This window comes from Neopelma chrysocephalum, unplaced genomic scaffold (genome assembly GCF_003984885.1).
Source record: "Neopelma chrysocephalum unplaced genomic scaffold, ASM398488v2 Primary Assembly neopelma1_141, whole genome shotgun sequence".
In the NCBI taxonomy this organism is placed as follows: Eukaryota; Metazoa; Chordata; class Aves; order Passeriformes; family Pipridae; genus Neopelma; species Neopelma chrysocephalum.
Genome location: NW_020897803.1, coordinates 1,765,822 through 1,793,075, shown reverse-complemented (window position 1 = coordinate 1,793,075; position 27,254 = coordinate 1,765,822). Strand labels below are relative to the sequence as shown.

The following is a 27,254-nucleotide window of genomic DNA, read 5'->3' as shown; positions in this document are numbered from 1 at the left end:
TGGAGTGTGGACATGCCTGAATTCCACCCCTTTTCCTTCCACAGCATCTCCAGAGCAAACCAGCTGGCACAACAAAGCCCCTGGAACACCAGGATTAATCACAGAGACAACATAGAATTAAGTACAAATGTGTTTCACCTCACTGCAATATAAAGGTACAGCTTTTCATGGGGAGGGAAGGGGAAGATCTGCTGCTCTAATGCATCACTTCTTCAGAGATGCCTTCACAAAAAAAAAAAAAAGACTAAAATTCTCCTTTGCTGCTAAAACATTTTGTTGGTGCCCCCAGTAGCTGCAGGAAAAGGCTTCAATTCCTGAGCTGTATTCCTGTCAAATGTTGTTATCTTTGTGGTCAAGTTTTGTTATAAATTGAATATTCTCAGCCCTGATTTCTAGGAGTCAGGAATTGCTTTATTGGCATCAGGAGCAGGAGGAGGAAGCAGTGTGATCATGTCAAGGTTGCTTTCCCCTGCTCACTGATCATTCCTTGGGTGATTTTGATTTTTCTTTTTCAACACATAGCACCTGCAGTCATGGTGTTACCTAATAATGGCATTTTAAAAGAAGTGGAAAGGGGATAAGGAAAAACAGGTTTCTCACAGAAATGAGCCTGAAGAGGCTATGATGTCATCCTATCCTTATAATATCAGAGAAAATAAAAAATCCTCATTGTTGTATTTAATACATTTTTGTAGCCATGGTTTATGAGTCAGTGGTATGAATTTTTACTTAGGTTTTCTGGGACCTGGTTTCTAAACAATTCAGTAGTTCTTTGTGCTCAGTAGAACTGCAATCTTTTGCTCAGAGGAGGGAAAAACACAAGTTCCACTCGCAGATTATTGGAAAAAAGAACCCTGTCTCTTGTTTATTGATTTATTTAGAAAGCACACACAGCGATGCACGGGGAGGGGGGGGGAGAGATGCAAACCAGGTGAGCGTACAAATCCATCCCAAAAGAAAGAGTGAGCCACTTCCCAGAGGATTAGTAGTACATCAGTCCAGGAGAGCATTCCAGCCGCTGTACCTCTAGGTTAAAAAAAAAGAAACCACAGAGAATTCCTGAAGAACAACGTGAAAAGTCTCTATTTCAGAAATCCCACCGCTTGTAGGCAGCAATGTTTGTGTTTTGCTTTGTCTTGTTCCCGTTTTGTTTCGTTTTAGTTTTGCCTCGTCTCGTTTTCGTTTGGTTCCCGATGTTTCCCGGGGCTCACGCGATGGTTTCCTTCCTCAGGGTCCTCCTCTGGTGACACGTGAGGATGCTCGTGAAGGAGGATTTCCCCTTCGTTCTCGACCTCTTCTTCAGCTTCTTCTGGTGCTTGAGGGAAATCCCGAGCTCCTCCATGATGGCATTGAAAGAAAGACACTGGTGGGAGATGGAAATGGCATTAAAACCCTTCCCAGCACAGGCCAAACCCTTGGCTGAGGGAAGCAGAGACCTGAGCTGGGCTCAGGGAGCTTCTCTGCTGACACCCAGCTTTGAACAAGCCCCCCACGGTGCAACAAGTGACTCTACACATCATTTTTAACTTCCCAACTTGGCCTCCACTAAGTTTAGCTGATGATGAATGTTTCTGGAATTCTACACATTTGCCATATCGTAAAACTTACCCTTTTTCATTTCCTCCTGGCCTTAAAAGAAAAGAGATCTTGTTTTAAATGCCATGAACCTCAGTCACAAAGAAAAAGAATTTATATATATATTTATATATATATATATAAAATGCAGGAGAAAACAAAGAATACAGGTTTTGAAGATTTTTTTTTTTGTGGTTTAGTTATTTTCCCCTCATGAAATTATTTCTAAAATACAGCACAGCCCTCAATCCTCTTCGTTCTTAGGGAAGAATTATTTCAAATACTGTGTGATGGAAAAATGAGATAATTACCACAGAAATAAGGGAGCTGAATAGTTTAGAGAGAAAGAAGAGATCTTTTCTCTTCCCACCATCACAACATTAACAAAGACATTTCGGGGTAAGTGGAAACATCTTTTAAAATCTACAGCTGGAATAATTACACGTAACACAAATAAAATACAAAATAAGACATTAAGTGGAAGTATCTGACGACGTAAATAAAAAATTGTTCCATGCATATATATATGAATAGATTATTTATGTATAAAATGAAGTGATGGCAGCAGCATGAACCAAAACTTTAACCACCTTACCTTCATCAAGCTGAATAAATCCTTCCTACTAAACCCTTTTAGAACTGACCAGCTTTAACACAGGATAAAACTACAGTTCTTGTCAAGTGGCAGTGGCAGCAGAGATTTATTTATTTCTCTGTATCAAACATAAATCCCCTTCTAGAGTGAAACCAGTGCAAGGTGGGCAATGTCCAGTTCATAACCAGGAATTATCCAACAGTGACCTCAGCTACCCAGGGCCAAAAAAGGTAAAATCAGATATATGATTTAAAAAGCAGAACCCCTGAAGATTTCCTAGTATCCAGCTATTCTACAGGAGTGTTTTCAAATGCAAACCAGAGCCTGAGGGTAGCCTGGATCAAGGGTAAATAATTTGCTTGAGGGAGCAAAGGAATCACAGAGAAGTGAATCCCACATGCTTGAAGTCTTGCTGATCATTTTTATTTTCAAATTCAAACCAGTTGGAAGTGGAACCATTGGGCACTTCACAACTCAGGGAGTCAGATATTAAAAACAGGCTGTGCTCCTTCTTTTCCAGTGTAATTTCTCCCTGTAATGTGGGTAACACGGGCTGAGATCCCAGAGTATTTCAAATTTATACTCCAATATGCTCTTTCTTTGAGATGCTTCATTTTTGTTCTGAGTTATGCATCAATTAAACTCCAATTAATTCATGTCAGCCCCTAAATGTAATAGGAATAGGCACTGCTTTTGTTTCCAAATCACTCCCCTCTGGAAGCAGCAGGAAAAGCAGGTATCATCCTAACAGGGACACTATTTCTACACTGCTCCAGGCTGCTTTTAGAGAGCAGCATCACTTATTTCCAAAGTAATAAACCCAAATGCTCTAAGTGGCTGACTTGGTGTGGATTATTGCTCTGTGCTGCCTTAGTTTTAATTGAGCTTTTAAAATCTAGATTACAAAGTGAATCCAGAGCTCCTTGGTAGATAATGAAAGGATCATATTAACCCTCTGTGGGATTGATCAGGTTTATTTTTATTTTCTTTCCCTGTTGCTCTTGCCAACCTACTGATGTTGTGTATTTAATCACAGCCATCAGTCTCTGGAAAGTGCACCCAGGGATGATTTCTGCAGATGAAATAGTACATTTTACTGCCTTGTTAATAGGCTTGGATTTTAATTTGCCAAATAGATTCCTGTTATTCATCCTGTGCAATGATCGTAATACCTTTCAATGTCACAGCCACAAAAGAGTCCCATGAAGATCCCTTTCCATCTGCAGACAGATGCCTAAAACCCAGTGCTGACATTACCTGTGTCAGGGTTTTAATATCTGACTCCGTGATTTGTGAAGTGCCCAATGGTTCCACTTCCAACTGCCTTGAATTTTAAAACAAATATTATCAGCAAGACTTCAAGTTATTCTTAGGAATGGCTTTGATATTTAGGTCTTGCCTAAGAATTAGACTTTTGCCCAGTTGTTCATCAATAGCCTGCCAGCCCTCTGAACAGCACCTTTAAAGTAGTCTTTAAAGGGGGAGATTGACATTAAAATTCAATTTCAAAGGGTAATATGCTGTTCTTTTAGTCTCATATTCAGGCAGCCAAACTGAAAGGGTTTCTTTAAAAACCTCCTTTTTTTACCTGCTGTTCAGTGCACCTTTGAGGTCTCATCCAGCTTGAGAGGACAGTGGGCACAGAGTGATCCCTTTTACAACAGAGTGATAAGTTTAACATTTTGCTTTTAGCCAGCTTAACTTTCTCATTCTGGCAGTGTCAAAATGCTGCGGGCCATGGCATGTAAGAGGAAATGTCATCCTTTAAAAACAGAGCAGATTTTGCTCTCCTTGTGATGTGCGAATCTTTCTCTCCCCCCTTTGGTCACTCCAGCAGGCTATTAAAGCTTAGTCATGGAGCTCCCAAATCCTTCCATACACAGTCTGTGTTAAGCTTGAGGATAATTACAGATTCAGAATTTAAAAAAAAAAAAACAAAACCAAAAAATGTAAAATAAAGTACAAACAAGACTGAAAAAAAAGAACCTGCAGCCAGGATTTATCAATCTGCTGTTTATGCTGCTGGGCTACCACTGGGGACAAGATTTTTCAATTGCATTTTATTAATACCTTGCAAAACCCAGCAAATAATAGTAAAAAAGCCACCCCAAGCCCAGTGTGTTATGTTGAAGAACTGAGAACTACGAAAATCCAAGAATGTGGGCCAGGTTTTATTGTGGAAGAACCTCTGACCAGCTCAGGGAGAGAGGATGAAGTGCAAGTCAGGATTTTCCTTCTGCAGTGCCCTCATTGCTGTGAAGGACCCAGAGCTGGGACACTGATGTATCTTCTGCTGAAAATAAGTGATTTATTTGTGCCTAGTGCACCATAGGAAGAATATCCATAATAGTTTCTCCTAGTGAGCAAACTGCTGTTGCAGCACATTAAGAATCCATGTGAGTACTCTGTCACTGGTGGCTAATTGCACGAGGACATCACCAAATTAACTTTTAACCTGTCAGAGTCTATTGAGCAGAGGTTGCCAAAACAGTATGATAATAATCCATGGATTAATTTAAGTCTTCCTCAGTTATAGAAACTGGTCCTCTGCTTCCTCTCTGCAAGAAAAAAAAAATCCCTAAAACTGCTTGCTGGTCCCCCAAACCTTCTAAACACAAATGACACTTCCCAGTGAAGCCACAGCCAGGCTTGGAAGGGACATTTCACACATTTCACAGGATATTCTGATTTGGAAGGGACACATAAGGATCGTTAAATCCAGCTCTTGAGTGAATGGCCCATACAAGGATCAAACCTGAAAACAGAGGTGCTTGTGCTGATGTTCGCTGCAGAGAGGGAATTTGCACACCTGACAACTCCACAAAAAATCCTATTTTGCAAGACCCTCACTGAGACAGGGCATGTCTTCCTTCTCCCCCTTCTCCGCCCGCTTTTTTTTTCCAAAGAGCTACAGATGTGAAGCTTCAGGGCTTTGTTCCAGGGAGATCTTGAAGCCTGTAGTGTCTCTGCAGGAGTTGTCCCAGGGGTCACACACTCCCCGGGGGATGCTGTGCCTTCCTCGAGCACCTGCCTTTCCCTGGAGCCACAGCAAATCTGGAAAAACTGCCTTTACAAACCTGGGTTTGTTAGAACTCTGGGGGTGGAACATCAGCTCTTCCTGCCTCAGCTCTAAGGAGCAAGTGAGGCTGTTTGATAACTCTTTTTGTAGCTGGGGATGGGGCTGTGCTAGGGAAAGGAGGAGCTGCTTTGTGATTCCCACAGGGAATTCCTCACAGCCTGGCAAGTTGTCTGCAGGGACAGCTGGACACAGGGAAAGTATGGATGTTACCAACAATGGGACTGTTTCCTTGACAGATGAGAAAATGTTTACCCAAAAAGTGACAGAAATTCTCTGGGTTCTTCATTAATCTGAGAAACAATTAGAAAACTGGTCGAAGCTGCAACCCAGAAGATTTCCTGCATAGAGCAATGATGGAGATAAACACATTAGGCATTTTCCTTCTCCTCTGAGACTTGAGAGGAGCTGAATTTAATTAGTTTTAAGTCTCTTCTACTGGGAAAGCTGCAAATAAAAAGTGCTCTCTTAAATCAGATATACAGAACATCTAATTCAGGTCTTTGCTGGTAAGAAGGAGCATTTTATGAAGAACCAAAGCTTTCAAGGCCCTATTCAAACAAGTTGAAAGGCCATTTTGAGCCAGACAATTTCTTGCAGCATCTGGAGTGGAGCATAAACACTCACATCCACAGATGAGCAGAGAAGAATTGGTATAACCACAAAAAAACCTTCAGCCTGCTGGCAGCACAATCAAAAATTGCAACAGGAATGGAAGGAAAACACAGCTCCCTCCATGCTCTGGCTTTTCCCAGGAGCCAGGTATGAGAGAAACAAGTGAAGAGGAGAGCAGAGCTTTGCTGCAGCACCTCAGCAATTGGGTGTGAAGGCACCCACTCGAACAAGTTCTCTAATTGCAGAGAAGTGCAGAAATGGCCCTCAATAAAACAGGTCATTAACTTGTGTGATGAGCAGGAACTTCATTGGGTAAGGAAACATAAAGTAGGTGTGAGGGGGGGAAGATGAATTGCTGAAGCTGGTGGTAACCTGAGATACAGTCAAAGGCAGATAAAAGGTAATCAGGTTTTGAAAACACAGGTTTGTCACAGTTCATGACATTCTAGAGCTGGCATTTCTATACACTTTGTGTATCTCAGATTGTTGTCATATGTTTTCTTCGTGGCAAAACCAGATGGAGTCCATTGTCTCCTGCCCTGTCAGTCCCCCAGCTGGCTGAGGACTGGAGAAAATGCAACTGTTATGCTTCCAGGGTATAAAAAGCATCCAGTGGCAACCTGCTACACAAAAAATTCCACAAGTGTTTCAATATGCAAAGCTTTACTGCTTGATATAAATTGATATCCTGATTTTTTTCCACAAAGGAGTTTTCTATGTTACAAAGCCTTACAATGAACATCATGAATTGCTCAAGCAAGACAACGGATTTATCCTGTTAATGGTCTATCCGGGTGTTGCCTGAGGGTGCTCCTGTTGAACATGTTCTTAATGGTTACATGGCATAAAATTTAACTGATAGATATGATTTTGTGGTGTGATAGTTACTTGGAGGCTTTGACTAATGAATTTTAAATGGATGAATTAAAATTCATTAAATATTGACACTGGGAATAAGACATGCCAGCTAAAAATCTCCGGCTGCTTGCAACAGGGGTTCAGAAAGTTAATGGAGCCCTGCAGGTTGTTTTTGGAGGTTTATAAAGAGCTGCCTGGCCCACTTGCTGAATGCTTCAGCAGAGACCAAGCTAAATGTTTCTCCACGCTTTTAGTAATGAAGCTTTTATTGTTTCACTCGGGTCGGGGAGGAGACGAAAAGGAGGCAAAGAATTTTTCTTACCTGAAAGAGGTGAATTACCCCACGAAATGGCAAGGTGACAATTGTACATAAGAGAATGTGATAATTCTTAAAAGCTACTCCAGTCTACTGCTGTGGGGGTGACTATTTTCTGTGATGTGCATTTAAACTGCCCAGATTTCAGGGACTTGGCCAATTTTTACGTCTCACACGCTGCTCTCCTGCCGAAGCAGGAGGCACTTTGGAGCTGTGCTGGTGGGTACAACCTTGGCCATTTTGTGCCAACTGTTTGGGTTTCATGTTTTCCGTGGGACACACCTTTTTTTTTTTTTCCTCTCCTGACTACACAGTGTGAATTGAGGGCTGTGTCCGAATCCCTCGCTCGTCTCGGATTAACTTGCCACAGTCTAAATCCGTAGATAAGGTGGTGCCAGAGGTGGAGTTGGACGGGTGGGTTTGCTTACACTGCAGTCCGTAAAAGAAACAAAAGGCCTTGCATGCAAGAAAAGAAAAAATGGAGAAAATAAATAAACCAAAGAGGCAACATCGAAAGCAAACATGAGAATGAGATTCCAAAGCTGTTTAAACCAAAAGAGGCTCTAGTTATGGAAACAGAAAAGTCACAGTACTAAGCTTCTTATTTCACCAGGTGAAAAGGAAAACTATCTGACAGAAACCAGAAAGTGACACTGAAATAATTGGTTTTCAACTCTCTGTAAAATTGCTTCTGCAAAAGAAACCACATTAACGCATCTAAAGATTTTAATTTTTAAGAAACACCTTGCAGTGCAGTGCCAAAAATGGTGAACACACATATATGGAACCCTGAACACTGTGATGTTCACCCAACATATTGCTCAGTAAAGGAACACTCCCTCCTGGTTTAAAGCTCTAGGTCTGCTTTAGTCCTGGCTTCGGGAACCCATTGCCTTTCATGGACTCCTGAAAAGTTTCCAGGATATTCTGCACACCATATTAGCATTTATACCAGACATCTTAATTGGCTGCAATTGTTCTTTGAAATGTATTTGAATAGATCTCCTGAGACATGAATGAAACAAAGATATAAATATATTCTTTATGCATTTTGTGCTGAAACAGGTTAAAGTACTACTCAGAAAGCTGCAATATGTGCAAATACATTAATCCTTTATCTCTGACTTGTTCCAAAATGGGGATACTTTGATTTATATGTCCTGAGATGGCTCCACATGAGCTGTGCCTGTTCCTGGACACTGTTTTCAGTGAGGGCTTGCTCAGGCAGATGTGGGGATGCTCCTGCATGGCCAGGAACTGCCCTCTCCTGAAGGGTACTGAGAGGACCAAGCCCACTGACAGGGCATTGGGTGTCATGGACCCAAAATAGCACCACTGGGGAAATGAAGATGCCTGGTAGGAACCAGCTCCCTTCCCTTCAGCAGGTGTGGGCCTTAGTTTGTGGGATTCTCTTCCTGGCAGCAAGGACCTGCAGGTGATGTATCCTATCCAAAATCGGGTGTTGTTCTCTCCAGGCCTCAGCCCTGGCTGCTGGGTCACTCAGGTGTCAATCCCTCCCATGTCCCACCCCCACTACTGTACATGGTTCAAACTGCACCTCCCAGAGCGAGTTGTAAACGTTCTCCTTCTCCTCCCACCCATCCCTGCTGCCTTTGTTAAGGGCATTTGTCTCAACAGTTTCTAGCCCTCATCAGCCTTTGCAGGATCACTCCTTGGACGAGGAGGATGAATTGCCCATGGAAAAGCTCCTTTTGCATCTCAAAGTGGAAAATGAGCTTAAAAAACTCCCTTGGAAGGAGAGGCCTCCTGTCTTAGAAGTCTAAGTGAGGAGATATGAACCTCTTGATGATTCAGGGGCCACCCTGGTCATCAGGGGCACCCACCAACCCTTTGGTGTGGTGTGAGCCTTGTCCCTGGGGCAAATCCTGCTGAAGGGGAGAGGATCAGGGCATCTACAGGAGGGCCACCTCAGGGTCTGTGACATGGCCAGGACAAACAGCCCCAGGGCAGGCAGCCATAGGAAGAGGGTTGGCAGCTTCAGGAACAGACTCCAAGTCCCTGCTCGTGCCTTGCTTTGTTTGCGGTGGTTGTGGGTCAGTAAACGGGTGTTTACTCTCGATTTTAATGATTGATTCTTTCTCTCAAACTGCTGGAATGCTCAAGGCGTGATTTATACACAGCATTTCCTTTGTTTTCCCTCTGCCCTTTCAAATTGCTCATTACACTTCAGTGGAGCTATAACCAGAATTTCTTTGGCTCCATAATCTTCTTTTACAGTGGCATTCATCACCTTTCAGGAGTTCTCCTGAATGCTTTGAAGTGCATCCTTCAGCACAGCGTGTAAACCCCTGACTCTGAAAAAAATTGCTCTCTAGAGCAAGAGGAAAATCACACTTGGGGATCTGGACATTGAGTAACATTCCCGTGTTACTCAAAGGGACACCGTTAATGCCACATTAAAAAAAAAAACAAAAACCAAACCCAAAACAAAAAACCAAACAACAAAACCCCCAAAACAAACAAACAAAAAGCAACACCCAAACCAAACAAAGAACAACTCCCCCAGAAACAGACAAAACAAAAGAAAAACACAAACCAACCAAAAACCTAAAACCAAACAAAAAACAACCCAAACAAACAACCCCCAACAAACAAAACAAAACAAAAAACCCCAAAGAAAACAAAAAAACCCCAAAAACAAACAACCACAAACACAAACTCAAACAAACAAACCAAAACAAACAAAAACCCATAAACAAACAAAAAAAACAAACAAAAATACAAACAAAAAACCACACAAAAAAACCAAAATCCCAGGTGTGTTTTCTTCCATTCCAATGTAATCTCTGCTTGAAGTCTTAAAGATCAAGCAGAAACTCTTTGAGAAATTAATTGCCCTTGTTGTGCACTGCCCTACTAAGCAGCACTAATTGGACTGTGGGTGAAGCACTTCCCTGTTCCTATTAATAAATTATTTGTTATTAGAGCCAGAAATGCCTGCTGAGAGTTCAGCAACACATAACCTACACTCCAGCAAAGAGAACTACAGCACAGTCACCCCCCATTCCCAAACCTCATCCTGCCAGGAGCACAGGAAATCCTGGAAGGGTCTGACTCACCTGCTCGATGTCACTGTTTTTCCTGGATTTGTAGATAAACTCCCCAATGGCTACAAACACTGACAGGACCAGCCCTGCAGCCAGCACGATGAAGATGCCCCCAATATTCTCCACCCCGAGGGCACTGGCTTCTTTGCTGTCCTCCTCGGGGCACCCGTTGCCCCTCCACCACTTCTCCTTCATCATGTGCAGCTTTCCCTCCTCCTGGAGCTGCAGGATGGCGATGGTGATCTTGTCTCTGTAAGGAGACCCTGCAAGGGGAGAGCAAGGCCTGTCAGTGCCACCATCTGCAGCCAAAGTGCTGCCTCATCACAGGGTTGATTATTCCTTGTTTTCTCTATGGCACAGGTGGGAAAGTTGGTGTCCGCCCTGGGGACTTAAAACCAGAAGGCTCCACTGGTGCAGTTATTTGAGAATTCATTATCATTTCTAGGGTCTCCTCCCGAGGTTTATTTAAGCCTTGGCAGTGGGTTTTCTTGCTCAGTAATTCCTCCATATCATATTTGAATATTGCTTTGGGCATCCTTGGAGAATTTCCGCTTTGCATCTCCTCTGTTGACTTCAACATCTGTTTATTTTTCCTACTGCATGTAAATGAGTGGCTGCTGAGAAAAGTCCACAGTCACACAGAGACTTTCTCCTCTCATTTATACCTGGATCAACCCACAACTCCACTTCAGCTACTTATGAGAACATGGGGTTGCCCAGTCCTTTTTTGCTGTGACTTGCAACAACAGTGGCACTGCAAGCTCAAAATGGCAACTATTTCATGCTTTGCAGGCCAACAACAGCTTGGGAAATGATGTGTGTGCAGGTCCTGCAGCACTAATGGGCCTGCACAGTATCTGGGGGGGGGTCACACTGGGTGGTTCAGTCTGTTTAGATTTGCCTCTCACACACTCTGCTCTGGCTCTCTCCATCCTCCCAAATCTCTGCAGTCTGTGCTTGGGAGAGAGACTTCTCTTTATGGCACCAGGGTTTTATGACAGCAAGCAGGACAGGGTTACAAGAATGGTTCTGTGATTCTATGAAAGGCTCTTTGGCTCCAAAGGCCCCCAAATCCTGCCATGTCAGACTTCCTACAACTAGAAGCATTTAGCGTCCAGGCTGAAACACAGTGGTGAAAGCCCTTTGTCCACGTAGCTGACTCCTGTCCATCCTTTCCTCCCCTTTAGCACATCAATGAGACCATGCAGGACAAGGGGGAATGGCTTCAAACTGACAGGTTGGGTTAGGTTGGATATTAGGAAAAAATCACTCCCTGGGAGAGTGGGGAGGCCCTGGCACAGGTTGCCCAGAGAAGCTGTGGCTGCCCCATCCCTGGAAGTGTCCAAGGCCAGGATGGAGCAACCTGGGATCGTAGAAGGTGTCCCTGCCCATGGTAGGGGATGGAACTGAATGACCTGTAAGGTTCCTTCCAGCCCAACCCATTGTCTGATTCTGTGATTCCAAGCTTTTCTTAAACTGCCATTTCACCAAAAAAGTCACATTTTGCTGCAAATTAAAGCTGTTGCAACTCTCAACATGATCAAGGTAAACAAACTTTTAAGGTAGATCGTGTGCCAGAATCCCAGAGAACTTGTGGTCCACACAGACACAGACTTCTTAGAAAATTCTCACTAAGGCACCACTGTTGTGTCTTTATACATCAAAACAGCCTTGGAAATTCGACCTCACAGCTTCAGGTTTCTCCCTTATATTGCTGTGCAGGACATTATTAAAAATAATTGTACCATGAACCCAAGTGCCCCTCCCTGCTTTCCATTTCCTTTAGCCCCCAGCCCTGTCTGAGGAGCATCAGCAGGAGAAACATTGCAGTTCTTCATTTGTTGTGCCAACACTCAACTGTTTTTCAGTGCATCCTACTGCCAGCACCAGGCCATGCTGTGACCACAGATGCCAAGAGATGCCTGTCAGACTATCCAAAATCCATCTGGGAAGCCAGCAGTCAGCAAGCCACTGCTTGAGGTAGCCAGCTTTGAAAGGAAAATATGCCTGCTGTAAGAAGAGATGATTTGTATGCTCGTTATTAAAGACCCCAAAATAACACAGCAGAAAACAAACCTTCACAACTGGCTTTACACAGAGAAGTGAATTATTGCCAGTGAAAACAGAAGAGAGAGAAGAATTGTTTCTACCTTAGGAGGTGTTTGTGGCCCTGATAGACTGTGGGACTCATCCATTTTCCCCTGTCTGAAGGGACAGAGCTGTTGGGTAAAGTGGAGCAGGCAGAGTCACAACACAGGATTTGTGGGCATGTTCATCCTTTCTCTGATGTTTGTGTTGCCATCACGATTCTCACAATTCACCCTGAGGGTAACAGGTGCATCCATATTTCTTTGTGCTTTTAAAGTTTGTCAGGTGTGCCTGGAGTGCTGGGTTGGTGGTGTTTTATTGGTGAGTTAAAAAAACAAACACAAATCCATCTCAACACCTCTTTGAATATTCAGCACATCATTTCTGGCCTCTGAGCTATTAACAAACTACCTCTTAAGCCAAGAACTGCATTTATCTCCTTTCTTAGCACTCTCCCAAGTAACTGGTAATAGCTTTAGTGTTGGAATTACCTGCCTCAGCACTCTCAGTGATACTGGATTTGGAGAACCTTCAAAAATTATCCTTTCCTGTGTCTTTGGGAGCCATTTAGTGTTATTCAGCTCATCCACTGGAAATTTTAGAGTGCAAGACATATTTTGCTGCGGGAAACCCTGGTCCTGAGGTTGTATATTCTCCTGAAGGAACAACTTCAGGAGACCAGTTAAGACTTGCTGAAACTTTGAGGCCAAGGGTCACTGACAAGCCTTTTTTTGTCTCTTTTATTTTCCATACAGCCTCTACAATCAATACTCTGGAATGCTAGGAGAAAAATAACAGAGCCTTTGGGGTTCACCTGCATAGTGGAAGGTTTATCTTGTCCATTAAATCAATCCTTTATAAGATGCTGGATGGTACTGAATTATTTCACAGTGCTTGGGGGTATTTATTCCCCTGAATTTTGCTAGGCTTCCTTAAGAAAAAATAAAGGTGCATTTATCATACAAGAAACATCTTATAAATATATTTCACAGCTGTTATTTCCAATGGATGCACTCTCTCTGAGGATTACCATCTGTTCCAATTATTCCTTCATTGTTCTTGCTTTAAAGCATGGCAGCTTTATAACTGCAGTGAAACTCTTGCCATGCATTTGTCTTTCTTCAGGATTTTAGCTTTTGTATCATTTTCCTCGGGGTGTGAAGGCTGTTCTCACACAGCCAGAGGAAAAAATACACTTTAAATGTTGTCTGTGTGATGATCTGTCTGAGCTACTCAGTAGCAGAAAGAATGACAGTTCAAAGTGCAGGGGTGATTCTCCCTTATTTATATCAGCTCTGGAGTGGATGAACCAGGCCCACCACCTGGTCTAGTGGAAGGTGTCCCTGCCCATGGCAGGGGGTGGAATGAGACGATTTTTAAAGTCCCCTCCAACCCAAGCTGTTCTATAATTCTACCTGCACTCCAGAGAGAGATGAATGAAAGGAGATGGATTTCTGATTCATTTTATGACCCCAAAGCAACACATAAGAACAGTGAGAATCAGCTGCATCAGTCTCTCTGAAGTCTTTCCAGCAGACCTTTTCTAGCATATCCAGTGCCCTTTTTGAGATCTTCTGATTGTAGAGAATTAAAATTTGTGTCAGTTTTTTTGTGCTGTGTGCTTGGGAATAATCACAGAATCAGCTGGGTTGGAAAGGACCTCCGAGATCATCAAGTCCAACCCTGTGGTTCCCAGCCCATGGCACTGATGCCACATCCAGTCTCATCTTAAAAACCTCCAGGGACGGAGAACCCACCACTTCCCTGGGCAGCCCCTTCCATTGCCTGATTACCCTCTCTGGAAAGAATTTCTTCCTAATATCCAACATAAACCTCCCCTGGCAGAGCTTAAGACCCTGCCCTCTTGTCTTATTGATAGCTGCCTGGGAGAAGAGGCCAACCCCCACCCTCCTGTCAGCACTGGGGAGCCAGAATTTTTACTGTTCCATAGAATCACAGAATCACAGGATGGTTTGCATTGGAAGGGACCTTAAAGATCATCCAATTCCACTGTCCTGCCACAGGCAGGGACACTTTCCACTAGCCCAGCTTGCTCCAACCTGGCCTTGGACACTTCCAGGGATGGGGCAGCCACGGCTTCTCTGGGCAAACTTTACCAGGGCCTCCCCACCCTCCCAGGGAAGGATTTCCTCCCAGTATCCCATCTCACCCTGGCTTTGCCAGTGTGAAGCCATTCCCCCTTGTCCTGTTTCTGGGAGCCCAGGACTGATTCAGATGGCCACCTCAGCTTCTGGGTGAGCTCCAGCACAGCTGGGCCCCAAAGCACCTTACCAATGGGGGTTCCCACGCCGTAGCCTTTGGAGTCGATGAGCCCCCCGATCTGGGTGAGGTTGCAGTTCCTCTGGGTCACATACTCGATGCTGGTGGACTCCATGAGCAGGGCATAGTCTGTGGTGAGCACCCTCTGGATCCCCTCGTCGTTGTTCTTCACCAGGGCCGTCTGCTGCCGGCTGCTCATGAACGCCCACATCTTCTCGTACGTGGAGATCTTGGATTTCTGAGCGGGGAAAGGAGGGCAGAGAGTCACACCAGCACCCAAATTGCACTTGTCAAATACTCCTCAGCCTGGATCACAGGAATGGTCCTGTATCATAGGTAGGTCCTTTCACTCCAGCTCGGCTCCTCCAGCTCTCAAGCTGCGGCTTTTGGGTACCTCTGGGCATTGGGGTGCCCCCAGGGCAGGCATCTGGCCAGGCCAGGGCAGGGCTTCAGAGCTCTCAAAAAGGAGGCAGAGTTACCTCTAGAGTGTTATGGCAAAGGTACTTTTTCCTTAAATGTACTGTAACACACGTGGAGTGCGGGGATGGAGTAACTGCTGCCCAGAAATCCCTGCTCCTGCCTTCTCCTAATTCCCAGGTCTCTCCCTGTGTGTCCCTGTGTGTGTGCTTAGCTCAGGAAGTATATGCAGTATTTTACAGTCTGAGGGAGGCAAAGTTGTGCCCTCACAGAGCACAGAGTCTTCCTTTGGCATAAAGAAGTGCCTGTCACATTTATTGTACAGAGACCCACTCCGGGATTTTTTTGTTTTAAGTTTTGTACAGCACAAAGAGCTCCTAATCTTGTGAGGATCTGCAGGGGCTTCTGCAACAAAAATCAAAGCACCTTTTATTTGTTTGTTTGTACTGTGTGTGTTTACAAGTGTGAGAAATTGTATTTTTCATGCATCTTTCACTGTGTCACCTTCACTCTGCCAGGGACTCCATCCCCAATTTCTGTACAAAATTAGTGTACTTTCTCTTGTGTTTGTGTACACTTGTATTTCAGGCACAAATAAGCCAGCATGTACAGTGTATAAATATTTAATCACCTCATCTGAAATGTTTCTTTTAAAGGCCTATACATTCTTTTAAGCCTCCACATATTTCAGCCTGAGGGATTAATGGTGCAAAAAGAAAATCAGTGCAAAGCTGAAAACAGCTCTAGGAATTTGCTTGAACTTCTCATATTGAACTTCAGAAGCTATTTCCTCTAAAACCATATGGAAGCAACAGGTTTTGAGGTTTTGTCTCTAATGCCAAGTTTGACTTCAGAATATCAATGGCAGTGACTGTCTTTGGGCATGGAAGAGCTCTCAGGTAAAGGGATTTTCCCAGAGTTCTTTCAGAAGATGGCACAGCTGGTTCCTGCTGCCTTATACTTCTGAGGAGAGTCTGGTACTTGCCTTACAAAGCTCCCAGGAATATCTCCATGTGGGTTTCCATCTTAATGGAGATGTCAGGTCATCCTTTCAAGAACTGTTTGTAATGGAAACTGCTGGAGTTTGTGCCTTTCTTTGAGCAACAGAACGTTTCTATTCTGCCACATGAGAGCCATTACAAGGGCAGATCACCCTGGGCAGCTCCAGCAGGGACAGACTACACAAAATCCCAGAATTCCAGAATAGATGGGGTTGGAAGGGACCTCTGGAGATCACTCAGTCCAACCCCCCTGCAAAGGCAGGGTCACCTGGAGCAAGTGACACAGGAACTCATCCAGGTGGGTTTGGAATGTCTCCAGACAGGGAGACCCCACACCTCCCCTGACAGCTGTTCCAGTGCTCTGCCACCCTCCATGGAAAGAAGTTCTTCCTCAAGGTGAGGTGGAACTTGCTGTGTTTCAGTTTATGACCACTGCTCCTCATCCTGTTACTGGCACCACTGAAGAGTCTGGGACCATCCTCTGACAGCTCTTGGAGATATTTGTGTGGATTGATGAGATCCCCTCTCAGCCTTCTCTTCTCCAGACTAACCACAGTCTCCCACAGTTTTTCCTCATCAGAGAGATGCTCCAGACCCCTCATCATCTTTGTGGCCTCTGCTGGACCCTCACATCTATCACAGGATTGAAACATTCTGGATGAGTGTTATTCCTTTTTTTCTCATCAGGGCTTCTGCTTAAAGCAGGGGAGGGGCTCAGGCTGGAGCAGCTCATGTTATTTTGCCCAAGATGCTGCTTCCCCACAGTGTCTCATCCCCTTCAAAGGCACTGCATGTTTGACTGTCTACAAACACCATCCTTAGATGCTCCAGGGAGAAGCCTGACACCAGTTCATCCCGTGCTTAACTTCCCTGCTGAGACTGCTGATGGAGCTGCTAATTAATTCTGACTGTCACAGGATTTTTGGGCATGTATTCTATATTTATAGCTTGCTGGCTTTTACATTGACATTTTATGAGATTATCCATTTTGCAGGTAATTAATACTAATAATTAAAAAAAAAGAACACAGTTATCTACAAAGCAATTAGCTACAGAAAACTGTCTTTTACTTACTGATGAGTTCATGTGTTTATGAGGCCCTTGTTTTGATAGTCTGTGTAATATTGACCATGGAGCACTTAAAAAAGGGACAAATAAAGTTGCATTTGGATTGCTGGCAGTATTATCAGTGTGCAAATGTGACTTTCAGAAGGTGAAGCAGAATTTTCCAGCCAAGTGGCTGGAAGAAAATGAGATCCCACCCTGAAAATGAGATCCCCCAACCTGGAGGAGAATATCCCCAGGCTCCCTTCAGATCCCCCCATCACAGGCAGGTGGCTTTGGCCCTCACAGCAGTACAGCCCCAGACTGTTTTTCCATGTGCCTTGGGGGAAAAACCTCCCAGCTTTCGTACTGCTGGATTTGGGGAAATGATATATTTACCTACTCTGCTAATCCTGCCAAATGCTGGGATTCCTCCTCACTGTTTATCCTGGAGCGCCGGGAGTCTCTGACCAGCCAGGCCTGGCTGGTGCCATCTTACCTTGAAGAAGGTCATTGTGGATCCATCTCTAACAGCCCCATACTCTATCTTGGTTTGCTTTGCCAAATCATCTGCTGAATCGATGGGGGATTCCATCCTCTCCACGGTCAGGAAGGCAGCCAGGTTGGCAGTATAGGATGAGATTATGATTAAGGTGAAAAACCACCATATTCCTCCAACTATTCTGGTAGAAAGAGCTTTGGGCATCAGCTCTGATCCTGTCACGATACCACCAAAACAATCATATTAAAATGATGCTGAAAGATGCCCTTCCTGAGATGCCACAGACGGTTTTTAGGCACAGAATGCTTTTATGAGCTGTAGGATGATAAAATGATTTAAACAATAATCTCACAGATGCACAGCTAACATTTATAATGGGAACACACTGTGAAGGGGATGTATGCCATGATACATGACAAATGGAATTATCCTTGGGTCTAAGTCCCTTTACATCCCTGAGCTAACCATCATTGTAATATTAACCTCTTTCACCCCCAGCAGGCTATCCTAATATTTTTGGCTGTTTCCTGAATCCCTTTTTGCCTGTACACTGTAATCAATTTTTGAACCAGGGATCTTAACAGAATCTTACAAGCTGCCTGACAGAAATATCTTACAGGAGAAACCTGCCCTGTTGCATCCTATTGATGTATCTGAGCAGAGACAGGGAGATCAATGCAGTCCCAGTGAACTCATCAGCTGTGTGAACCTCAGCTCCAACCCCAGAAAACCTCTTTTTATAAACGTGAGCTTCACATTTGAAAGTTCAGGGGGTGAATGGACACATCCTTTGGATCTACAGAGCAAAGTTTTGGACAGTGTATTTAACACCCATTGTTGCTGAGAAGGGTTTAGCAGGTCTGCCTGCAGGTCACACCTTATGTTTTGCTTCTGTTCAGGTGTTAAATCCTCAAGCAGTGTCTCAGATTCTCTGAGTTTTCCAAGTAAAAAGCTGCCTTGTCTCTCAAGTGCTTTGTTTAAAGTGTCATTGCCATAAAACCCCACAGAGCAGCACGTGTGCATCAAAATGGTTTCTAAACAGCTTAGATCACCTGTATTTAAGGCACACAACTATTTCTAAGCATTCTGATACAAATTTTGTGCTCTATTTTTCAGGTGCATCCCCACTGAGCTCCCCTCATTGTGTGGGTTACCAGAATCTGGTTCAGCAAAGCTCTTAGGCAGCCACTTGAGTACTTTTGACTTCAAAGTTAAGCCTTTGCATAATTATTCTCCTGATGAAGGATGGACTTAAGAAAACACTTAAGTGCCTGTGAAGGGAGATCTCAGCACAGTAAAGCTTTGGATGTGGCAAACATATTTTTATTCCTGGAAAAACATGTTGATATATTATCTCTCCCCAACTATTTCACGAGTTCTGCAAGAAATTTCAACGTGTTGCAGAGAATATTTTTAGACTTTGCAAAAACTCTGAAAGTGACTTTTGGGGCAGAGACTGAAAAGGTAAAAACTTCCCAAACAACCAGCAAACACATCTAACTTAGCTTTGTAAACACACAAACACGTCCTTAAAGTCAAAGCTAAGCATAGCCCAAGGGGTGACAGAACTGTCAAACTGTGAGAGCAGTCTAAAAGAAAAACTCTCACTTTAAATTTTCGAGGCCAAATGTACTTGTTTCCAGAGCTGTAGCTCTGTCTGGGTTTATATTTGTGGTCTGCCGTACTTTCTAGCTTTTTGGAATCGATTTTTTTAAAAATACAATGAAATATTTTCTCTCCCTTTTTCTTTTGGTGTTATTGCTTTTAAGCTTAGACAGCAACACAAACAGAATTTCTGCTCTTGGACCCTCATGCAATACCTGACTCTGACATCCCGGGAATGCACAACAGCAGGTACCTTGCAGACCCCTTAACCAGCAGCCCTGAAATCTGTCAGTGCTGCACAAGAGGAGGTGGAGAAGCCCTGAGTGCTGCCCTTGTGGGGTGAGACACCAAACCTCCTGTGTTCTCCTACAGCACAATATGGTTTGTGGAAAGCAGCAGAGTACATTCAGGTCACTTCAGCTTTGAACCCACAGCCTGCTAATTATGCAGGGAGTGACTGTTTGGGGAGGAGCAGAGCCCACCATGGGCAGGGACACCTCCCACTAGCCCACTTTGCTCCAAGCCCCATCCAACCCGGCCTTGGACACTCCCAGGGTTGGGGCAGCCACAGTTTTTCTGATGTGTGGCCCCACCACCCTCACAACCAGGAATTCCTTCCCAATATCCCATCTAACCCTGCCCTCTGGAAGTGGGAAGCCATTCCCCCTCGTCTTGTCACTCCAGGCCCTTGTAAAATGTCCCTCTCCGTCTTTCCCATAGTGTCCCTTCAGGTCCTGGAAGGCCACAGTTATGTCACCCTGGAGCCTTCTGTTCTCCAGGTGAACCCCCCCAGCTCTCCCAGCCTGGCTCCAGAGCAGAGGGGCTCCAGCCCTGGAGCATCTCCAGGGCCTCCCCTGGACTCTCTCCAGCAGCTCCACATCCTTGTGCTGTTGTTCCCCAGGGCTGGAGGCAGCTCTGCAGGGGGGTCTCACCTGAGGGGGCAGAGGGGCAGATTCCCCCCCTCTCCTGCTTCCAACGCTGTGGGATCAGCCCAGGATATGATCCATGCTCACCCCCTTCACCCTACACACTCTCCTGAACCAGATCCTCCTGGTCTGACCCACTCCCTGGCTGAACTGGGGCTCTGAGGGAAAGCTTTCCTTTCTGAAAGTGCTCATTTCTCTGAATGAATTGGATGAAATGTGCCCTGTTTGGATGCTTTCAGAATATGAATAACACATCCAAGATTTCCAGGGGAAAACAGGGGAAGCAGCATCTAAATAAAAACGTTGCCAGCAAGACTCGGGGGCAGAGACAATACTTGCTGAAGTCTCTCTAGTGCCTTTTTATGGCAGACATGACAGCCAATCCTGATCCAGACTTTGCTCACGCTCTGTAGAAAAGAGAAAGTCTGATCATCACATTTTAAAATTTAAAAAAAAAACAAGTGGCTTCCAATCAAGCACAACAAGCAGCTGCTGCCAACAGGAAAGAGCCCAACGCTGGACGCAGAGTTTCCCAACCATTCCCATCATGTCCAAACTCTTCACATTGACAATGATGCACAGACAGTCACACGCACCACAAGTTTGTACATGGAAACATTTGTGTTGCCTTACAAATGTTTGGGTTTTTTCTCTTTCTTTCTTTCCTTTTCTTTCTTTCTTTGTTTTGTTTTGGTTTCAATCTCCTTAAAAGACAAGCAGAGTCTGGTTGGGGCTGACTGTCATGTACCCAAGGTAGTGGTAACGAGCAGACACTGCATCCCACAGTTTGCTGTGGATGATGGTAAACTCCAAAAAAGGCAGTACATGGAAACACAAAATCCTGGGGCACTTTCACACACAGGGCAACCACAGTTAGATACACACACCTGCCTGATACTGTAAAACCTCAGCCTGTGTTTTACTGATAAATTGGAGGGAAAACAAATGGAAAAAGCAATGCAGAAATGCTCTTCTTTCATCCAACCTCCTTCAAAGTCATTTCTGTGGGGAAGCTCTGTGTCCTCTAAATATATTAGTGCACCACTAAAAGCAGGCGCATCCTGGGTTCAATACCAACTTTATTCTCTACCATAGCTAGGAAAAAAATCCTCCTCGTGTTTTTGGTGGGTTTTTTTTCACTGCTACTCATGTCTGTTAAAGAGGAAAGAATAAACTGTACCTGTATGAATGCAGAGATGGTTTTATATTCCTTACTTTAGTGCTTAGGAATTTAATACCAAGGTACTGCTGGGCTTTCCTCTGGATTCCTTTTTGGTTGTTGTTGTGAGGTGGTTGGGGTTTTTTTTGTTTTTTTTTGTTCAGCTTTGATTCAACTTGAAATGTTTGTCAGAAAATATTTTCATTCTTTTCAGTGGAGCCCAGTTTTGGTGAATAGTGACTTAATTGGAAACCTTAGAACATAAACAAGTGTGTTTAGTACATATATCTGACTTCCCACACGGAGTAAACTTCACTGCCCTTCCTTGTCAACTGAGTAAAATGTCAGTTGTTTCCAAAATCATCAGCAACAGGGACTTGTGACTGGGATAAGGCTCCTAGAGTTGGATGCCTTTACAGAAGGATGGGGCTCATACCTGCAGAAAAGCCATAAAAAAAGGGGTTGGTTTTGGTTTTGAACAAGGAGTTTGACAAGTGCCAGCAAACTTAACAACCCTTCTGAAGAAAGAGCATCTTTCCTTGTTTGGCAGATAGAACAGTTTTTTTAGGGTGGCTAAGTCTGGTTACTGTTGGGACGGAGCCCAACATTCTCCTATTGCCAAACCTCTTATACCAATAAACTCAACTTAAGCACGAAGCACTTCACAGCTCTCTTGCAATCATTTTCCATTTCAGCTCCAGAAACTCCCGTGTGGCCCTGTCTGCTTCCCTTTCTCTCAGACGCTTCCCCTCCTTCCTCCTGCTCTGGGTTCCACGGGTTCCCCTCCTCTGCCTGCTCCCAGCTGCAGTGGCACATCCTTTTCTTCCCTTCTTCTGTCCTTAGTCTCTCTGAGATCGGGTTTTACAGTATAAGTTGCATTTACAGAGGGTGGAGTTTACCAGCACAGAAGCCCTTGAGCAGACTGTGGGACGTGTGCGATAACGAAGTGTAACCGGTGTACCTTGCTGCATGAGAGCTCCAACTCCAAACCAGAAACTATTTAGTAAAGTAAAATTGTTTTCCACCACATCTGAGTCTGGGTTGCACGGGTGGGGGTTATACCACTCGTATGGTGTAAACCTGTGGCAGTCAACAGAAACAGTCTGTAAACAGCGAGTACACACAGCGAGCCTGCTGAACACCGCGCGGGGAGGGGAGGGCAGGGGGGAGAGGGCACAAGGAGGAGGAAACCTCAGCTGAAAGGGTGTCCTCGGGACATCTCACAGCTGCCTCGACCCTGGATCTGGGACAGGGCTGCTCCTGGATCTAGGACAGGGCTATTCCCGTGTAGAGCCCTCAAGGGAGAGGCTGCAGCCCTGCTTGCTCCGCTTACAGGTGTCTGCAGGGCGTGGGGCACAACTGGAAGCCACGTAGTTGCTCCTTGGGAGAGCATGTAGGAGTTGGGAAGGAGCAGCAGCCCTCTAAAGGCAGCCAGAGTGAGCTGTCTGGGGCTGAGATGCAGCCAGCAGACATCCTCTCCCTGAACAGAAAGCTGCCCACCACTGGAAGGCGTTTGGGGGCAACTGCAGGGCCTGAAAGCCACAGGGACACGTGTCTGTCACTGCTGGGAGAGAATTCTGCCTTTAGTGGGAGAACTTGTGGTCTAACTACACACTGTGCCCCTCCTGCTCTGCACAGCACCTGGCAGGACCACAGGAAGGGCCACTTCTCCCCAAGGCACCTTTGCCTGCTGTTGTTTCCCACTGCTGCGTGGCTTCCTGCATACTCCTCATGAAGTTTAGGAATATTCTTTGACAATGTCATGCCAATGCATTCTAATTACTGCTCCAACAAAATAAATAAGCACTGAGTTTGCTCAGCTGAAGGAAAAACAAACCCACTAACTGGAGCAGAGTGTAGCTCAGGGTGCCATCAGCTGCACAATGTCACTGTCACCACGACGAGAGTCTCAAAAATCATGACAAAACATGCAGTTTTCAGGTTCAAGACACAACAGCTCTGCACACACCCCTTAAAAGAAAAGCAGTTACCAAGTTATGTGTTTCAGATTTATGCCAGAACAATGGAAGCAGGTGTTGTGTAGTAACCAAATTGTTCCCAGCTCTGTTCATGCACACTTGGGGAAACACATCCTTAGCAAGAGCCCCACAATTAGGACCAGGACAGCCACAAGAGTGAAGAGGTCCCCTCCACAGCATCCCAGAGTGCTCACAGAGACTTCTTGCTGTAAGAACAGTAAATAACTCTGCCTGACCTGCCCAGGAATCCCAAGACTGGGATCTTGCAGAGTTTCAGACAACCACCACATTCAGTAGGTCGGATACAAACATCTCCATCGTGGAAAGAGCAAAACAGCCATTGCTGGGAAGTGGCAATAAAATTCTGGCAGTAAAACTCTTTCTGCCAGACTGGAAAGATTTTTACAGCTCTGGGTATATATTTTAATTTGTTAGTAGGGTATAGATCTCCTTTCCACCTCTAAACAAAAGCTGATTTTCTGCTCATGTGTCTATTGCTGTGCTGAGCCATAAGAAGAGGCTGGTTTACAATTCAGCTCTATTCCACTGCTCAGACCTTCTCTTTTCCTGGCCTTTTTCCCATGGTTTTCTCCCTCTTCAGCAATAGCTGTGCTGAGGTTTCTGATAAAGATGAGATGCTCAAGGTCATCTAAGCACCTTTTTAGCACAGGCTCTGTGTGACATTATTCACCTCAGCTACTTGGCTCTGCCTTCATTGACGTAGCAGCACAGCTGACATGGCATTAGCAGGAAATTTTGGCAGAAAACACCTGGTTCATTCACTGTCAGTGTACTTGGAACAGAGCTTTGTCAGTCTGCAACCCTTCACAGTGATAAAAACTTCAGTGTTTGAGTTTAAAAATTAATGTAACTATTACAGGGCTACCCAGGGCTCAAAGACAAATGAGAAATTATTCAGCTGCTGAGGAGTCAAAAGAAATAACAGGAAGATTATCCCAGTCTATGGAGATTATTCCCAGGTATTTGTCTTCCATGAACTGATGTAAAAATACAGTTAACTGTTTAATTTACTGTGGCAGTGCTAAAAAGTGGATGGTTCCTGAGGTTCTTAAAACCAATCTAACCAATATTTGCTGAAAGACTTTGCAAATCTTACAGAAATCTTGATGCATTTGGAGACATGAGCAGGTCTAGATACAGGCAGCAAGAAGGGCTTAGCTTAAAATTTGTAAATCTAAATTAACATGACACGTGAACGCAATTTTTTGTACTTCTTCAACCCACGCAGTTGCACTTTAACAGAGCTCTGCTTTTAGGCATCAGCTCAGGGAGAGCACTTGTGACAGAAAAAAACTAAGCATTCAGAAAATGATGGTTTTTGCTGAACTGGGGCATTATTTTTCTCTTTTCCTAAAAGAGGTGGGTTATAAAAATGAGATCTATTGATCTGTTCCCATTGGTTCTACTTGATCTGTTTCTGTTGTTGCCAGCCTGGGTTTGTGCTGTGTATTGTGAACATGTGTGTGGTGCCTGGACCTCTAGTGACACGTGAGCCTTTTAGCTAATTTTAGCCGTTAATTGGCCATTAATTTTAGCCATTAATTGGCCATTAATTTTAGCCATTTAATTTAGCCATGTTTGATGAATAGGCAGAGGCCTTAGAGGTTCTTGTGTTGTGAAACACTGCAGCAGGAGCCTCCCCCAGGAGAGGAGCTGCAGGATGAGCTCACCACTCCTTAGTTATCTGTTAATCAGATCCCCTATAAATCCTCCAGCTGCAGGAAAAGCAAATAAACACAGAGACTGACTTCAATGGGTGATCACAACCCACCAGGAGACTCAGGTCTGTAGGGAAATCGGGCTTCATTGGTTATACTGCTCCTGGAATTACTGTTTTTTAACAGAACACAGCTGGAAAAGGGCAAACCTATGGATTTACCAAAAGGCTGTGTTTTGGGGCAACGTTTAACAGCTGAGAAACAAAAGCAAATAGGCAATGATTTTTTTACCATGGTTCATTTCCTTTCACGTGTCTGTGAGCAGACCAAGCACCCTGATACCTATTTAGTCTTCCAAAGTTGATGCCCTTATTTTAAAAAATAGAAGCACTGAGGGTAACTTGGGTTTTGTTTTCCCTTCCGCTGTGCTGAGCGATTGTGGGATATTTCCAGTCTTGGCACACAACTGCAGAAAAGTCAGTCTGTCAGAGTCGAGCAGATTTAATATTAGTCATGAATGAGATCATGATTTGAGTACAGTAGGAGTTATTATTTATGGCACAGTGAGCCACTAAGAGCTTGTGGGAAGTCATAACTAATTGTACACAGTCCCACAGCTACCAGGGATGGATCAACTCCTCTTTTACCTGGGGCCAACACTGATAACTTAACCCATGGCCCCTCCTCCTTTAATTCACAGAATCATTTAGGTTGGAAAAGATCTCTAAGATAATCAAGTCCAACCTTGGACTGATCACCACCAGGTCAATTGGATTGTAATTCCCTTTTCCTCCTTCACACTCTCAGTGATTTAAAGGAAAAAAAAAAGCAAATCCCACAAATGTCTCTGCTTTGGTATCAGTTTAAAAACATGGAAATGAGCAAAGCATTCACACAGGTTTGGCCCTCTGGGACCAGTGGGCCATGGGGAAATGTGTGTTTGAGGCCAGTCCCAGCAGAACTGCTCGTGTGAGTTAAGGCTTTGCAGGGCTCTGTCTCTTGATTAAAAGCAAGCAGTGAATTGGAGGATGAGCAGAAAGAGCTTAATTTGACCTGGTTCACACAGAAGTGAAAGTCAGGCCCAATGTGCTGAATTATTAGAATTAATGGTTCAAATGACAGCTGGTTTGTGACCTTTGAATCTGGGATATGTACATATACCTTGGAATATATACATTATTGTTGACTTCTTAAAGTTGAGTGCTGTCATCTGCAATAAAAACTGCAGCATTTCTGTTACTTTCATAGAATCACAGACTGATTTGGGTTGGAAGGGACCTTAAAACTCACCCAGTTCCACCCCCTGCCATGGGCAGGGTCACCTGCCACCAGCCCAGGTTGCTCCAAGCCCCGTCCAACCTGAACACCTTGGACACTTCCAGGGATGGGGCAGCCACAGCTTCTCTGGGCAACCTGTGCCAGGGCCTCCCCACCCTCACAGCCAAGAATTTCTTCCTAATATCCAATCTAATCCTACTCTCTGTCAGTTTGAAGCCATTTCCCCTTGTCCTGGCACTCGAGGCCCTTGTAAATAATCTCTCTCCATCATTTTTGCAGGCTCCCTTCTGGTACTGGAAGGCCACAATTAGGTCACACTGGAGCCTTCTCTTCTCCAGACTGAACATTCCCAGTTGTCTCAGCCTTTCCCCATAGGAGAAGTGCTCCATCCCTATTTTGCTGTGATGTGAATGTGCAGTGGGCTTCCAATAATACTTTACTTTTCTTCTTGTATTTCATGTGAAAAAAATGAAGGATAGGATGAGCTAAAAAAAACAGCTGGGAATGAAATTCCAAGGCCAATATCTGAATAACTATGCCAGTTCAGAGTCTGGGTTTTTTCAGGAGTACAAAAAATAGTGTACCTGAAATAACAAAACCTCTGACAAGTTTCTAAGTTCATTTTCTTTCATGCTTGGTTTGCTCCTGTTCAAAGCCCTCAAGCAACTGCCTTTCCAGAATGTGGTCCATGGTCTCTGAGGCCAAGGGAAGTGTTTTGTACCCACTTGGTGAAACCACATCAGCTGTCTGGAGTTTTTAAGAGAAAGTTCAGTGACAAAGAGTTCTCTGTTGGCCCAGTGGACATGTGACTGTGTCCACTAGTCCAGAAAAACTTTGTGAAGAGCCTTGGAGAGAGATACAAGCTTTGGGTTTATTTGGAAAAGTGGTATGTGCTTATTTCCTGCTGGTTTTGAACCGGGACATCAGCAGGCCCCTGCCAGTGGCAGGAATAGTGAACCCCAGGCAGAGCCTTGGGTGTGCTTCACCTTGAGATTGTCCCCTTAGGCTCCCAACCACTTTATCTTGCATTTCCAAGGCGGGGGGATTAGCTGAACTAATTAAAATCCTTCAGCATAAATATGTTCACATTCTCTTTTTTCCCCTTTTCACTGTGTGCACTGTGAGTGGAAGGGAGAAGTGCCTACATGCAAGTCATATAAACTGCTTTTCCACATAGAGGTGGGGTGTGCAAC

At 44.5% G+C, this 27,254-nt stretch overlaps 1 protein-coding gene across 2 annotated transcripts in view; it reads right to left on the bottom strand.

The window, feature by feature from the left end:
• Positions 1-836: 836 nt before the first annotated feature.
• Positions 837-27,254, bottom strand: part of GRIK1 (glutamate ionotropic receptor kainate type subunit 1) — a 121,945-nt gene continuing 95,527 nt past the window's right edge. The window contains exons 12-17 of one of the 2 annotated variants that reach the window (XM_027699799.1): positions 22,087-22,205; positions 17,433-17,650; positions 14,484-14,709; positions 10,116-10,366; positions 7,325-7,491; positions 1,278-1,365 (exon numbers count right to left, since the gene is read on the bottom strand). In XM_027699799.1, the coding sequence (XP_027555600.1) occupies positions 7,342-7,491; positions 10,116-10,366; positions 14,484-14,709; positions 17,433-17,650; positions 22,087-22,205 (964 nt within the window). In that variant the 3' untranslated portion in view covers positions 1,278-1,365; positions 7,325-7,341. Of the gene's footprint in view, positions 1,366-7,324; positions 7,492-10,115; positions 10,367-14,483; positions 14,710-17,432; positions 17,651-22,086; positions 22,206-27,254 lie in introns of both variants that reach the window. The other variant, XM_027699798.1, reaches the window with a different exon arrangement.